Below are 16,848 nucleotides of genomic sequence, written 5' to 3' on the forward strand. Positions count from 1 at the left end.
GCAGGCCTGGTTTTAGTAGATTACACTGCAGCACGAGCCTGATATTATCAGGACGTCTGATACCGAGCCAGTGATTCAATGCCAGCTCTGACATGATGGATCTGATAGGACTCTGAAATTACATTCCTTCTTAGTGAGTGATTGATGCAGATAGCTGCCGCTAAGCCCCGTCTGTCCAAGGAATCTGACTCGTATCGACTGTCAGAGCACGAATCACTTGGACTTGGTGCATTCTGCCCTTTTGAGAACATCAAACATTGTTATAATCAGAGAGATCTCTGAGGACATTGCCCCCTCCCTTTGAGCACTTCACACCACGGGGTCATCGTGGGCTCGTAGCCCAGACGTCGCACTGCTTCCTTCAAAGACTTCCTACCCTTCAGGAGCTGAGCCAGGCTGGGGGCCATGTTTGTTCTGGATGGATTTATAGAGATCCTTTTTGACAGTCATGACAGTCATTTTAAATGTTGTTTAACAAAGAGCAATAACTAGAACCTTTTGAGTATTTTCTGTATTTTTGTATACATTTTTTGTTTTGTGAGGTTATTTGGGGGAGTTTCTCGTTATATCTGAGTATTTTTTTAAGTACCTTTTCTGTATTTTTATACTCATTTGGGGTTTTTGGGAGTACTTGTTTCAGATTCAGAAAACTTTATTAATCCTTGAGGGGTAATTCAGTTTCAGTTATATCCGGATCAAGAAACATATCACATGGGGGACGGGTACAGGAGTAATGGGGAGCAGCCACAAGAGCAGCGCTCTGTTTCATAGATGAGAAATATGAAACGGTGGGCAAGAAGAAGAGGTAAAAAAGGCAAAAACCAAAATGGGCGCTTGTAGAGAGGGGCGGAGTTTGGGATCATGAAAAAACTCTTCAGCAAACCTTGTGACAAAAACCAACAAACACATCATTCAATTTCAGAAACTAACAGACACAACATGAAACCATTGCACGTGGGCAGGTAGGGGTGGGTGGTGGGTCTGGGGAAGGGGGTAGGGAATGGTGGCAGAGCAAAGGGGGGAGGCATGCAACCACTGGTGCTTCTCGACACCTTCCAGCAGCACGGAGGGGAGGGGGGTGGATGGAGGGCCGGTGAAGGCGAAGACAAAGAAATGACCCTTGCTTTCCTCTGATCCAGTCAAATGACATTATGACGACTTTGGCAGGTCTGGTTCAGAAGACAGAAGTCCAGGTGGCGATAAGGGAGTGGAGGTGGACAGGAGGGGGGGAAGAGCGTCTGCACATTTATCCATGGTGAAGAATAGGGTCACAACCTTGAGCTGGCGTGTGAGGGGGTCCAATGGGTGATAAGACGATTCTTTTTGTTTCAGGCTAGGACTGTTTGGGTAGCCTTTACGTCTTGATCTCAGCAGTAATCCAATAATGTGGGTCAAACCGTCACTCGAGCATTTATCTTTTCCAAGATTGATTCCATTTCACGTAAACGCTCCAAAGTAGCTTACGTTTGAGTTTGTTCATCGTTTGAGTCCGAGTGTTAAGTGCTCTGCCCAATCCTTCAGAAATGAGTGGCCAAAACAGCTGCCAACGTAGCACAGACTTTGGGGTACATCAGGAAACTGCCAGCTCCGATCAACAGCATGCCTGCTACCATAAATCCAATTGATGTAGATGTCTTCCACGTTTTCGATGGAAAGCATGGACAGACACACAATCTTTTACTTATTGCAGGAATCCATCGTGTACCCGGCCGCAATCGTTCCATCTGGACACGCGAGCTCACCTCGGCCCGATCTTCGTGTTGAAAAAATTTGGTTGATAGCTTTTGTGGATTAGTTAATCAATTCCATGATTTATGGTTTTTGGATAAATGTAAATAGAGTCTCCTGTAGATCCACACGACAGAGACAGCAGACAAAACAAAGCCGAGAGAGAGCAGAGAGATAGGAAGGGAGCACAGAAAATGTGACCGCTTTCACCGAGAGGCAGAAGAGAAGTTTGATTTTGTGTATTTGGAGTAATTTGTTTCTATTTTTTTTACTCATTTTGTGTTTTTGAAGTCATTTTTCTGTATTTGATTTTACTCATTAAGTTATTTGGAGTCATGTATGTGTATGTTTTGTACTCATTGTGTGTTTTTGGAGTTATCTTTGAATATATTTGTTGTTGTTTTGTGTTTTTGCAGTCATTTTTGTTGTCATTTTGTGCCTTTGCTCCAATCCATATGGCCTTGTTGTTTTTTGTGCCTCCTAGAACCCATGCGTGCCTTGCGGGGTCTGACGGCCACAGAGATCCAGCCCCGACAGCTGACCCTTCAGTGGGAGCCTTTAGGCTACAACCTGACCCGCTGCCACACCTACTCCCTGTCGCTGTGCTACCGATACTCCATGCCAACGGGGGGCAGCGGTGGGAACAACGCCACCGTCAGGGAGTGCCTGTCCGTGGAGGGAAACACGTCACGCTTCACGCTAAGAGACCTGCCACCCTTTCACGCCGTGCACGTCAGGCTGGCCCTCGCCAACCCCGAGGGAAAGAAGGAGAACAAGGAGGTCACGTTCCAGACGGAGGAGGACAGTGAGTGCAAAAATGCAAATGCTTTATTGTCACACTTGTCAGCAGCTGTAGCTTCACATCATCTTGAATGTGCAGTTGTTCCTTTGTGCTCAGACAATTATTGTGCAGCGCCCGCAAAAAATCTGTGCCCTGAGCATCCCAGCATGCAAAAACACACAAGTATTGACTCACAAAACAAGCATGATCAGCACAAATAATAGAAATTACACCGTGTAGAGACTAGTAAAACATTAATCAGCTGGCCACAAGCAAATTTTAAAATCATTTGACTCATCTTTACATTAATATTGCTTTGTGTACTTGTGCACATCAGCAGAATGAGCACATTTTGTAGTTTTCCCAGTGAGTGCAGCTATCGATGCTCTGTTTTTACTATTTTTATTGTAGCCACCTGCGCACTGATACACTTTGGAAACTCTTACAGCTCTTACAGCTGATCTTTTATTGAGAATGTTTGGTTACATCAAGCCCAGATATGTTTATTTAGCTTTGTAGTGCGCAGAATGACAGAAAAATGCACAAAATGACAAAAGATAGACAAAACAGTGACAAAAACACACATAATGACACATTAAATAACAACAAAAACACAAAATACATCAAGGCCCTGTACTACGAAGCTGGATTTCCTCTTTATTTAGTGTATGCTGTACTACGACACTAGTTAACTTCTTATTGGGCTAAATTGCCATGGTAACATGGTGAACACCTAACCTCATCTGGATTAGGTTATGAAGTGGATTTAATATCTGAAAGCCCCTCCTCCTGACCAATCAGTTCTCTTGGACAATGGCCTGCCCAATAATGTGCGTCGATGCAATCCTTTCATTAACCACATCCTATTTATCAGTCAGCTGATAAAGCCTGAGTGTGTCAGGTGCTCAGTCACCCATAAATTCATTCATTCTTTTTTTCATTGTCCTGTAAAATGATCCAAGCTGTATAAAATATAAATATATTGGACCTTATGATGTCGGCTGAGCTGTATGAATACAGCATCAGAGACACAGACTGCAACCAAAATGAGGCCAATACATGAAATATAAACATCTGTGCTTTAATAAAGTGATGAATTAATATTGTATAAACTCACTAATTTAAGCATTAACATTTAGGCTTTCCTGCTTTTTCTACAGCAATACTGTTGTTTTTAAAGAATTTTTCCTCAATTTTGACATAAGTTGCTCCTCACAGTTTCTCCAAGTTTGTGATTTGTCTGACGCTGCAATCTCCGCCCCTTTTATGGGAGCGCACACGTAGCCAGGCTGAAATCACCTGTGTGAAGTGAACGTGTTGATATCCTGCTTTGTTTGGCTTGGTGAAGCTAACGGAGAGATGTCTGGATATACTTTGTAGTATAGGGACGTCCCAGTCACGTGACCCCGAGCCAAGCGTGAACCATTTTGACGGTCACTGACTTTTGGTTTTAGAAAATCAACCAATTTGTAATAGTTTATCTTTTTTTGACCCTGATGAAGAAATATGCCTTGAATTTGAAAAACGAAAATCAAATAACTGCTCGTATTTTGTTTTTCCATTTCCTTTTCTGAACAGAAAATTCAATGTCCAAAACATACACTGACTTACCAGTAGTGACTCTGTAGCTAACTGAGCTTTTATCTGCTCTTTATTCTGTTCTCGCTCATGTTGGTAGGTTTTTTTCACTGCTACAAAAAAAAAAAAAGTAGCGACAGCTAAACGTTTGATTAATGATTGATTTTATGTTTAAATGAAATAAATAAATACATTTGAAAAAATCGAAAAATTGGTAGCCTGATGACAGGCTAACGTTATGTTGAATGTTTGATACTGCACACAAACATTACAGATTTATATGGTAACAGTGAATTTATAGCATTAAATCCTGAACTCACAGAGAAACCATTCATTAGCCATCGAGGGGAACACTTACCTGATCTAAAATAAACACTGCAAAGCCACGTGTGTTGAGTTGAGTTGAGTTTAATTGCTGCCAGCGACTTGCTTCTCCATTTTGTTTCTTTTGGGATATGGAATAAAGATATTTCTTAAAGGATCACAAATCTGATAGCATCCAACAGCACAACATCACTCCAAGTGACGTCCCTATGTTATGAATCTAGATAAATATATCCTGAATTAATATCCGTAAGCAGGCTTCAACTAACCAAACATTCCCTGTCAGAGAGAAGCTGTTTTACGAAGGTCGATAACAATAAGTTGAGGTCAGCTGTTGATTTCAGTCTAGTTGACCGGCGCGCTCTAGTGACGGAGGTGGATATTACAGCGTCAGACCAATTACACTGGTGAACTGTAGAACGTCACAAATGAGGAATATTTCTTTAAAAATATGAAGAATTAAAATACATAATTCAGACCAAAAACAACACTGCAGTAAAAGCAGGAAGTAATTAATGCAGGAATTGATGAGTGATAATTATATTTAAATTAGTGTGATTATACACAGAGAATCAGTTTCACTTTCTCTTCTCTGTTTACCTTGTCTGTGTCTCTGATTCTGCGTTCATACAGATCAGCCTACATCATAAGGTGAAATATATTCATATTTCATATTATTTTACAGGACTGAGGCTCTTTGCATCACCACAGAATACCTGAATTAATTAAGTTATTCGTGTGAAAGCGTCCGATGCACGCAGACTTTAACAGTTGACTTATTTTACTTATTTTACTTTATCAGTCCATCAGATATAAATCTCTATGTTTCCTATAGGATGTCATCAGTAAATGAAAGGATTGCATCAATTAATATTCTCTCTCCTGTCAGCGTCACATCAGATCCACACAGTGACGTGTTCACACATCGCCTTTTATTAGACAGCTCGCTTTCTGATCTGATTGGTTAGGAGGCGGGACTTTAGCACTTGCTAAGATCCTAGCCTAGTCATTTAGCATGTTTCCATGGTGATTTAGCTCTGTAAGACGTTAGCGAGCTTCGTAGTCGAGCACACACTAATTAAATCCCAGAAGTTTGCGCAATAATAGGTTGTGTAGTTTCGTAACATACCCACTAAAAATGCACAAAATGACAATAAAAACAAACAAAAAGTCCATAAAAACACACAAAAATGGAAACAAAAACACACAAAGACACAAAAATAGAAATAAAAACACACAGACACAAAAAACACAAAAAAATTTGCAAAAATACACAAAATGACAACAAATGAAAGAAACATGCACTAAAAAACAATAAAAACACACAAATGCTGACATGATTGTTGATAAATTGACCCTCAAATCAATCAAATCAGATAAAATCACATTTTTTGATAAATGTTTCCATTCTCGCCTACAGCCACGTAACAGGCTGCGTTGTCTTTCTTTCCGTATCTCATAACTTATTCTCTGATAACATATTTTATTAGTGTAGTGTAGTTTGTTTTTACTAGTCCATCTTTAATGTACTGTAAGTTCTATAGTCTTTATGTGATTGAATGACCACCAAATGAAACTCAGTGAGGACTAATAATGAGTGGGAGTGACCGTGTGAACAAGAGCGATGGAAACAAATGATCGATTTGGTTGACGACTAAATCTTCATCTGTATTGAGCAGCCAAAGTAATGGCAACGTGCCAACACTGTATCAAGGGCAGTGATCTATTGGAGACTTTAGAAAAGTTATTCATCAACACAACTTTGTTAACTGCTGATCTAAAGAAGCATCTCATTAAAAACGTTGCTCAGGCGGTTCAAAAGGTGGGATGAGTAAATGTAAAGGGAGAGAAATGAACTGTCATCCTCCAGGATACGGTGCTCTGTTATCCCTGGAGGAGTGGGTCTACGCTCAGTTTTTGCTTTTTTTCTGAAAAAAAAAACAAAAAAATTACTCTAAGCACTCAAAATGACAATACAAATACATAAGATCACTACAAATATACAGTAAATAACATAAAATATATGCAACAGGAACAAAAGTGCTCAAAACAACAAAAAATATATACAAATTGACAGCAAAAATGCACAATATGACTTCAACCACACAAACGACAATAAAGATACACAAAATGACTCCAAACACACAAGTGACAATATAAATACTCAAAATGACAACAAAATTACACATAACGGTATTGAAAATACACAAAAAAAACTTCAGAAACACATAAAATGAAAAAAATAATTTCACAAAATGACAACAAAATATCCAAAAACTACCACAAAAATACACAAAATGACACACAAAACTACAATAACAACTAAAAACTAGGCAAGACTTGTGTTCACAAGGCAAATACGTATTTGACAATTTGAAAAAATTGTCAAAAATGACAACCTGTATCTGGATTTGTTGACAAGTTTGTTCTTTTTATAAATTAAATTGAAAGTAATAATGCAGGAAAAACAGAAGACTGGCCTTGACCTTAAATATGACCTTGAGCGAAGGTGCTGCTTTCATGATGAAATTAAATCAAATGGTCTCCCATTCACTGAGCTCCATAAAGTTTTAGTTTTTTCTCTCCTTTAGTTCCTGGTGGCATCGCCCCTGAATCCCTGACCTTCACCCCATTGGACGACATGATCTTTCTCAAGTGGGAGGAGCCTGTGGAGCCAAATGGACTCATCACACAGTACGAGGTAAGATTGGCTTTTTATTTCACCGTTCCTCATTCTTTGATTGTCCTTTTAAAGCTGCTGCAGGCGATACTTTTACTGCACGCTTCTACACATCTCTCTACAGCAGGTGTTTTCAACCTTAGGGTCAGAACCCCATTTAGGGTCACGAGACACTGGGAGGGGGTCGCCAGATGCCTTCAAGAATTTGAGCCCGTTTTAGCTTACTATTACCCTTTTTCTGCAACTACGCCAAACACCATGTTTTAACCTATTTTCATCACTTTTTTTCTCCATATTTTGCTACATTGCTCCCATTTCTGCCACTTCTCCATCAAATTTCAATGCCTTTTCTGCATATTTTTTCCACTTTCAAGATATTTTCTGCACTTATAAACCTTTTCCACCACTTTTCCACCTAGTGTCACATATGTTGATCCGTTATCATCAACTGTTTTCATCATATTTCATGCATTATTTGCCACTTTAACCACATTCACGTTTTGTCATGCCCGTTTTTTGCCAGTTTAAACTCATTTTTCCAAGATTGACACTTTGAACCCTTTTTACTACTCTTTCTGTCTGTTTTTGGCCAATCTCATTTGCAACTCTTTACCAGTTTCTTTGGTTTTTAAAATACCATTTCACCACCTTTTCCACCATTTTTCATCCCCTTTAACTTTATTTATATATGATTAAAACAAGAACTTACATCTTTAAGATGACTATATACTATGGCACAAATAATTGTAAACTTCCTGGGTAACAGTGGATATTATTCAGATGAATAAATAAATGTGGTTGTCACAGATTCATAGAACAATGGAGCATAATTTTCCTGACTTTATGGAGGCAAAAAGCTCTCCCCTTATTGGCAAGGGCCTTATAAATGGCCCTTGCCAATAAGAGAGTGTTTACAGTGTAGATGATGAAACGTTATCGTTTCAGCAGCTTTAAGGTGCTTGTTGCATTTTCTTGCCCAAACTGAACTCCCACTGGAATGAGGATGACCCTGTTTCCACAGTTCATGGGATTTACTGTACATGTTCATATGCTAATGAAGCTGAGGCGGCGACTGCAGGCTGTAATTACATGTGGGACAGCCATTCTAATTACTTGTTTGCCTAAGAGATTTCTCTACAAGCAGCTGAACTTAAATGTTTCTAATTAATTATTGACGGTTAGTATTAAGTGGAGGAGTTACAGCTCTGCTTTGGAGCCGCAGACAGAAAGAAATGTTGTTATTAAGAAGAAGAAGCTTTGAAAAGCGAGGCCTAGAAGTGAGTGGTGTGTGAGCGTTTGTCTGCATACAGATGAGTGGCCTCTGCCTCCGTCCTACAGAGGAAGCGCTGGGATTGTGTATTTGTGTTTTGTTTCCAGTCTTCTGTGGTTACCTGGGGAGACTGTTTCACTGTTATTCTACTGCCTGCCTGCCCTTGGACAGCAACAGACAATGTTCAAGCTTCTACATTATCTAGCCATGACATTATCCTTCTTTGTAAAATCTATTAGTAAACAGTGGCTTTGCCAGCTGCCGTCGATCATTAAAACTAGGGCTGGGACTTTAACGGGTTAATTGCGATTAATTCATTAATTACAGAAAAATAATGTACTAAAAAAAAAAAAAAACGCAATCGCTTTTTTCTTGCACTCCAAACAGCGCAGAAACTCTCTTGTTGCATAAGTTCCCAGTATACTCATAATACTAATGCACAGACCACTAAACAAGAAACCGGAGAACCAGAGGAGAAGTCGTTACTCTGCTTTGTGGGCGTTAATTTTAGTTTAAATAAAAACAACGGCTGGAAAACTAAAGCCCAGTTGTGTACAAATTGTTAGAGAGAGTTTGTGGATCACTGGAGCCCTTCTAGCCTCAGCTAGCACCTGAATGCTAAACATGTAGCAGCTAGCACCTCAATGCTAAACATGTAACAGCTAGCACCTCAATGCTAAACATGTAGCAGATAGCACCTCAATGCAAAACATGTAGAAGCTAACACCTGAATGCTAAACATGTAGCAGCTAACACCTGAATGCTAAACATGTAGCAGCTAGCACCTGAATGCTAAACATGTAGCAGCTAGCACCTCAATGCTAAACATGTAGCAGCTAGCAACTCAATGCTAAACATGTAGCAGCGAGCACCTCAATGCTAAACATGTAGCAGATATCGCCTCAATGCTAAACATGTAGCAGCTAGCACCTCCGGGTTCAGAAATGAATAAGGGTGCTTTCACACCAGCACTATCTGGTCTGCTTGAAGTGGGCTTGAGTTTGGCGCACCTGCCAATTCAGTTTGTTTTGGCTGGTGTGAATGTGGACCAATTTGATTTGGCTGGAACTAAAGAACCGTACCAAGACCACCTCCAGAGGTCAGTCTCAGTACGGTTCAGTGTGGCTTGCGTGTGTCGTGAACGCTGACCAGCCTCGGTTTGGCGTAAGGCTGTTATGCAGCAGCATTTTTGGTCTACGGAGGCTTCCGTCGCACACTGCACGGTGTATTTTGGGAAGAGCTAACTTCATTTCTTCACACGAGTTTGGAGTTAACTGGAGATGAATCGGGGACAAACGTGGTCGAAAGAGGAGATACAGTGCCTCATAGAAATATAGGCAGATGTGCACATTAGTGCTCAACTGTCGTGTACCCACAAAAACCCTGAAATATTTGCAATTTTCGTAGTTATTTATAGTGTTTGAAGCTTTTTTAATTGTTTTCCTTTATTCAGTCATTTACCAAAATCTATTTAAATTAGGAAAACGGTGCTTCTCTTGTCAAATATTGTTATCCTATTAATTTAGATTAATCCAGATTAATTAATTGCAAAGTCTCTAATTAATTAGATTTTTTCTTTTTTAATTGAGTCCCATCTCTATGGAAAATATCACATATTTGCACGCAAGTGTTGATCATAAACAGATGGTCAGAGAGACGGACTTAATCTGACCTAATATGAAGCGATATGACGGACTTCACCTTCTGAAATGTAAATATATCTACAACTAAACCCTCACCAATATGTTTTAGAACAAAATCACATATTTTCACCATACTTTTTTTTTTTTTTTTTTACTGTAAAATGGGCTGGCTAATGTTAGCTTTAGCAACTGTAGCAAATGGCTGGACCTCAAATCTTGTGCCAAATGTTGCATGATCTCAATGCGTGTTTGTTCTGTGCATTTCTGCTGTGTATGAAGATGAAACTTAGGACAGTAGTTAACTCTGTTTGTCATGTTTCAGTAAAAACAGCCTGTAATGACAAACAAACAGAAATGGGTGAACTCTGAAACAAAATTAGTAACATTTTATTTTGAAAATCAGAGGCTAACTAACAGACTAATTACCTGGTACTATCGTCCACATGACCAAGCAGCTACACACTTAACCACCATTTGTCTTTGCTCCACATTCAGTAGCCGAGCACATTACCACTGATGTTTAATATTCCTAACAAACATAAAGGAACTGAGCTGTGCTTTTATTAAATGAAGGTAAAAGGTCGGTGGGTTAGAAAAATAGGCTGTTGGAATATTAAAAGACATTTAAAAATGAAGAGCTGTTCATTTACTGAACACGGCGAGGCCATTTACCTTGTCTTCTTAAATTCCTCCACCACATATAGCATCACACATGAGCTGAGAGAGATCTGAGCCAGAGATCCGGTTTGACAGTGTGAACATTTAATCAGACTGAGACGGAGCATTAACGTGATAGAGGACCCTTCAATAGCAGCGAGAACCATTCTACCTCTTTACATCATTAAAACTGTCCTAAATAACAACAAAAACATTATCCACTTCTTCGTGCACACTTTATCACATTTGTGCTCATGTTTTATTTGCTAATTTACAAAGCTGTGTGTAACGTCTGTACCTGAGTCTGACCATCAGAGTCTAACTGCGTGATTAATTGGATCCATGTAGCAGTGCTGCACGGCAGTCTTATTTGCTGTAAAAAGATTAATTGAGTGGTGTTTCCGCTTGATCTTATTCCCCCATAATATTTCATTATGTGCAACCACTGTGAAATGTGTTGCGGCCTAAGCATCAACAATAAACTCACAGATACATTAAAGTCACTGCGTTCTTCACTCAGTGCTCAACACGATCCCTCAACAAACACAGGATAGGATTTATTTTTGGCGATTAACAGCATTGATTTAAAGAATACCTGTAGTTCAAATGTATATCATAAAATGTGTTTAATGTATTACCAATAAACAAAATATGTTCAGGTTTCTGTTTTTCTGCCTCGAGAAGTCTCTACTCCAGTTATGGCCCCTCAACTGTTTAGCTCATGGAACTGCACCAGAGGCTGTTTGGAGCCGATCAGAGGTTGTTCTCTGAACGCAAACCGAGACAAACCAATTTGATCAAATTATTACCAAAGAACACATTAAAAGGACTTTTCAGATCAATTTTATACCTTGGGCCATAAACTATGGAGAGCCGCCATTTTGGTCAGGATATAACGCATGTTCGTTGATTCCTGTTAGCTGTTGCTAGGTCACAGTATTCCATTGGTCTACAGTTTCTGAACATTGGTGAAGTATAAAGTCAATGGTTGCTATAACAATGAGAGAAAAACCCTGCAGAAACATTTCTTTTTCTTTTGCGTCCCTAAGCCATGTTGGTTCCATAATATCACTACAGGATACACACTTAAAACGTTTCTGTTCTCTGGTATGTGAGGACATCTTCAAGCCGAGCTGCTATGAGAGGGATCTGTGGGCTAAGCTAATGGGCTAAGCTAATGGGCACAAAGCCAAAGCTACGTTTGAAACCAGATGTGGTCCCGACAGAATTCCTGCACAGAACATCCTTCAATGCATCTTATGAACGTACTTGTTCATTGCACTTCTACGTTTTTTTTCTCCACACATTGTGGCATTGTCATATTTTTAAACAAGGTTTATGTCAGTATCCAATAGTAACCAAACAAATATATCTCTATTATATTTTATTTATGTCAAATCACCAAATCCAACAGTAATCATATAACAAAACAAAAATATTAGCTTTTTCAACTTATTCAATCTGATCCAACACAAACGATATATTATTCAGTAAAAATAAATAAAGACTTATAAACAAAAAACTCCATAAGCTGCATACAATAAAATAAACGTTTTGCTGTGCACAATCAAAGCAACTTTAAAGCATAACGCCTACAAGATCAGCTCTCATAACGCTTGTGGAATTTGTGCTTTTAGATCAAATAAAAGGTGGATGGACAAAAGAACACAATGAATAATTAAATCCTGCCAGGGACTGTACGTGCAGAGGTAAATGTGCAGCTACTCATTATCATCAATGCTGTCATCAGTCTCAGGATTTGAAACTTTCAGGAGCTGGTCAACATGCTCTGTTGTGTAGTTCCTGTGTCTCTGTGGTAGAGACACAGAGACACTGTTCCAGGAATCCATAGATATTTCTTGGCCAAATTTGAAATCACAAGATACATCACTTGATTCTTTCAGATGCTAGTTTTTAATCAGGATGAGTGAATCTCATGCTCAGTAACTGAGAGAGAGGTTACACATGACTGCTTTGTACCGAGAGCCAACAGGAAATCTACACTTCCCACAATGTAAACAGACCTGTTATGCCTCTACCTCTCATAATGCACCAATTTTTAAATATAAAGGTGCACATAGTTTGTGTCTTTCTAATACATTGTTTGTTGTTATATATTTCCTCTACAGCTACTCTTTAAAGGACGAGTATTAGATTTACCTCCATCACTATAACAAAAGCAGCAGTTACAAACCCTTTGAATGCTGAGTATGTGTGGGCAAAATCTTAACCCCCACTTTTTATGTTGGAAATTTGAAGTTAAAAAACTTTCTGTTAAAGCTTTAATGTATTCTCATTCCCATTGGTAATTAGCTTCTAAAACAGTACGACCTGAAAGCGTAGAGGCAGCATCGTGACCTGTTAATAGCTCCGCTGAGGTTTAAGGATGACAGTATTCTCGCTTGCTCTCTGCAACTTTAATATTTGTGTTTTGTCTTTCTTTTCTCATGAGGTTGATCATCTCTTTAACAATCACCATTTTTAATAATTTACTCTTTGTTGTGGCCTAAAGCCATTTGAACCGCATTCATCTTATTATGTTAAATGTATAATTTATGCATGAGCTTTTACTGTGTTTGGCAGTATAATGTTTTTGGATGATGTACCAAAGGAAATCCCTTTAAGAAGGGAGGTGTAAGATTTTCTTGATGGGATACCAGACTAAAGCTGTTGGAGTATTTTAAAGTAAAACTCCTGTTTTTCTTTCTTTCTGCAGATCAGTTACCAGAGTATTGAGTCATCTGACCCAGGCATTAATGTGCCGGGTCCTCGCCGTACCGTCTCCAAACTGAGGAACGAGACCTACCACATGTTCTCAGGCCTTCAACCAGGGACCACCTACCTGGTTTCTGTCCGGGCACGAACCGCCAAAGGCTTTGGGCAGACGGCACTGACTGAGATCACCACCAACATCTCTGGTGAGGTTTTCTTTTAGACTAGTAGTAGTGGTTAACTATTGCTGCGGTATGTGAGTGTGTTTACACAAAGAGCAGAGCCAAAATAAAACAACAACAAGCTTCCTTAAAGAGCCTTAAGTTGGTCACACATTATAAATGATTCATTTTCATTTTCTTAAACCGCTCTTAAAAATTCACTGGCTACAATACACATATAGCAGTTAGAGCTAGCTACAAATCTACAAATATCGAGTTAAAAAACCTCTTTGTTCAAGTCCCAGCGGTGTGTGTTTACCAGATGAGGCGACTGAGCAGGTAAGGAACCACAAATAAGGAGGGTATTGCTTTAGATGTGAGGGCCAGGCCAATAAATGTGTCGGAAACTTCCTCAAAGCATGGGATCAGCAGGTCGTTTGAATAATTCTTTACCGAGGTGAAAAGCCACGTGCTATTGTTGTTTTGTTTTCAAAAAGCATGCAGAGAATGTGTGGGTGGTTTGTGTAAGATTCAAGAAAGAAGATGAAATAGCGAAAGTCACGTATCAACTCCTTTTTTATCAAAGCCTGCTGCTATTAGCACTCATCTCTAGACATGTTTGGACTTCAACGGGTACTCTAAGGCTGCTTTCACACCTGTTTAGTGATGGACTCGATTGGAAAAGGTGAAGGACAGCTGATAATTTGATCAAATTGGTTTGTCTCGGTTTGCGTTCAGAGAACAACCTCTGATTGGCTCCAAACAGCCTCTGGTGCAGTTCCATGAGCTAAACAGTTGAGGGGCCATAACTGGAGTAGAGACTTCTTGAGGCAGAAAAACAGAAACCTGAAGAAGAGGGTTGTCTATGGGTCAAAGCCAGCGCTGTAGAGTGCTTAGAAACTTCTTCCTTCTCTGTTTGTTCTTTACCAACATTCAACAATGAAGCAGCAACAAGTTGCCATAACTTTGGTGGTTTTAAAGCCCTGTTTAGCGTTCTACGTCATTGTCGATACTTCCTGCGTTTGATCCGCACCAAGAGGGGTTGCATTCACGGCGTTTCTAATCGCTCTTGACTTTGATTGGAAACGCTCTGAGACCGACAGAAACAATTGCTGTAGAATTTGTCTGTTTGATCCGCTCTAGACTTGGTTTTCGTTCACACTGGCCAAACAAGGAAGACTATCCGGCAAACGAATCCCTGATCCGTCTGTGTGACTGCACCCTCAGTGTTGTGGTCAATCAAGATTCAAGAAAAGATAAGCTTATTGAGTAAAAAAGACAGGGTCTAAAATGATTGTGGAATCAAATAGTAGCTTAACCGCTGTAGGATCCGTTTTCCAGGACTGGGGTGAACATGTGAACAAGTTCTTGAGCAGGTGTAGAATTCTAGAACTTTTCTGGCCGGATTCAGAGCATTTCTATTCGATGAAGTGTGGAGTCATCCAGGTGAGCTGTGAACCCAAATGCTCTCAGCTCAGACCAAGAACAGGAAGTATCGGGGATGACGTAGAGTGCACGGCATTATGGGTGGGCAGGAGAACCGGCTAGCACTCGTCGACAATCAGATCTCACGGATGCTCAACAAGACACACAAGGGAAAGTTTGACCAACAGATGATTGCCTCTTTGGTCTCTACTCCAGTCACAGCGCCCCCAAGCGGTAAGTGCATACAACTGCAACAGAGGCTGTTTGGAGCAGATCAAAAAGTGAAGACAAACCAAACTAAATCAAGGATACAATTAGTTATTCTGAGACTATCCCGGTGTGAAAACAGACTCATAAGATGCAAAACCTGCTCTCCAAAGAATTGATCTGTGGCTTTAAAGAAATAAGCCTCTAACATTTCACTCAAATAGTTACTGATTAACTTTTTAATTTTATATATGGGCATTTAAATGAGTAAAAGTTCAAATTTAAAGTGCGATAGCAATGACTGCCAACAATCATGATTTTGATAACAATAGCTGCGTTTCCATTGCAGGTTTTTGCAAAATAAAAGCGATATTTCGAAATTTTGACAAAGTATGATTGCACTTTGAAAGTGTTTCCAACATTTCCTTTTAGATGTTTTACCGTCATTTCCGTAATTACGCAGCTAATCAATCTTCATGCCGTCAAAAAATTGAGCTCCGTCACATTAGACTTAGGTGGACGAATGAAACTGTTAACATTAAATAGTTCGCGCTCCCACCAAATCATTCTGATCAGTCATTTTGTCACACACCCTCATTAGAGAGAGAGAGAGAGAGAGAGAGAGAGAGAGAGAGAGAGAGAGAGAGCTGCAACAGCTTGTATATTGTTAGTCAGCCAGTTTGTAATAGAAGTAAGTAAGTAAACTTTATTTATAGAGCACTTTTCACAGGTAAAAATCACAAAGTGTTGTCCAAATATTTCAGTATCATCCCATCTAAAGAAAACATGGAAAAACAGTTACAAATAACATGGGAGACAAGAACGGGAGAACTGTTGGTTGCCAAGGGCATTGGAGGCACCCCGAATTTAGATGAAAAATGGGAAAAGCAACAAAAGGAGAGATGAAGGGAAAAAAGTCCATGTATCATTTGTTCATTCGTTTGTCATTATTTAACAAAAACATGAAAAACAAAAAAAAAAAAAAAAACACTCATTATTTGATTTGTTTCAAAAACCAAAATGAAAAAACCGAAAACGGCTTTTTTTTCAAATTCAAGCTCTTTTGCTTCGGTACAGAAAATGAACACCTTTATTCGTTTTCTCCATTACCGATTGGCCAAAGTACGTGACCCGGAAGTGAAGCGTTACACATTCCGTATTATTCCATATTTTTAGCTCTGCAACACAAATGTCCGTGAGGAGGTTCTGTGCCCAACACCAGCTAAAGCGAAAAGGACACGTTTCAGAAGCACAGTTAGAAGCAGCGATCTTGTAATGCCGAACTGACATTAGCTTAGCCATTAGCGTCGGATGAGAGTACACTTCCGGGTCACATACTTTGGCCAATCGGTAATGGCGAAAACGAATGAAGTTGTTTGTTTTTTGTTTTCTGTACCGAAGCAAAAGAGCTTGAATTTGAAAAACAAGGCGTTTTCCGTTTTTTCATTTTGATTTTGGAAACAAATATCAAATAATGAGTGTTTTTTTTTTTTTTTTCCTGTTTTTGTTACATAATGAAAAATGAATGAACGAATGATACACGGATTGAAAAAGCAGATTTTGAACTGAATTCCCTAAAGGAGAGTAAAGTACAAGACCAGGAAAAAACCTCTCGGCTACAAAAAACATAGTCAGGAAAAAACACACAGTCATGAAATCCATAGCACGTGGATGGAGGGCCA

The 16,848-nt window shown here is 39.4% G+C and overlaps 1 protein-coding gene across 4 annotated transcripts in view; it reads left to right on the forward strand.

Annotated features, from left to right (window-relative positions):
• The window catches only part of ptprua (protein tyrosine phosphatase receptor type Ua), a 389,498-nt gene that overhangs the window by 257,009 nt on the left and 115,641 nt on the right, over positions 1-16,848 (forward strand). For all 4 annotated transcript variants that reach the window (XM_028461775.1, XM_028461776.1, XM_028461777.1 and 1 more), the window contains exons 8-10: positions 2,213-2,533; positions 7,003-7,112; positions 13,378-13,579. In XM_028461775.1, the coding sequence (XP_028317576.1) occupies positions 2,213-2,533; positions 7,003-7,112; positions 13,378-13,579 (633 nt within the window). The remainder of the gene's footprint in view (positions 1-2,212; positions 2,534-7,002; positions 7,113-13,377; positions 13,580-16,848) is intronic.

This window comes from Gouania willdenowi, chromosome 11 (assembly GCF_900634775.1).
Source record: "Gouania willdenowi chromosome 11, fGouWil2.1, whole genome shotgun sequence".
Classification (NCBI taxonomy): Eukaryota; Metazoa; Chordata; class Actinopteri; order Blenniiformes; family Gobiesocidae; genus Gouania; species Gouania willdenowi.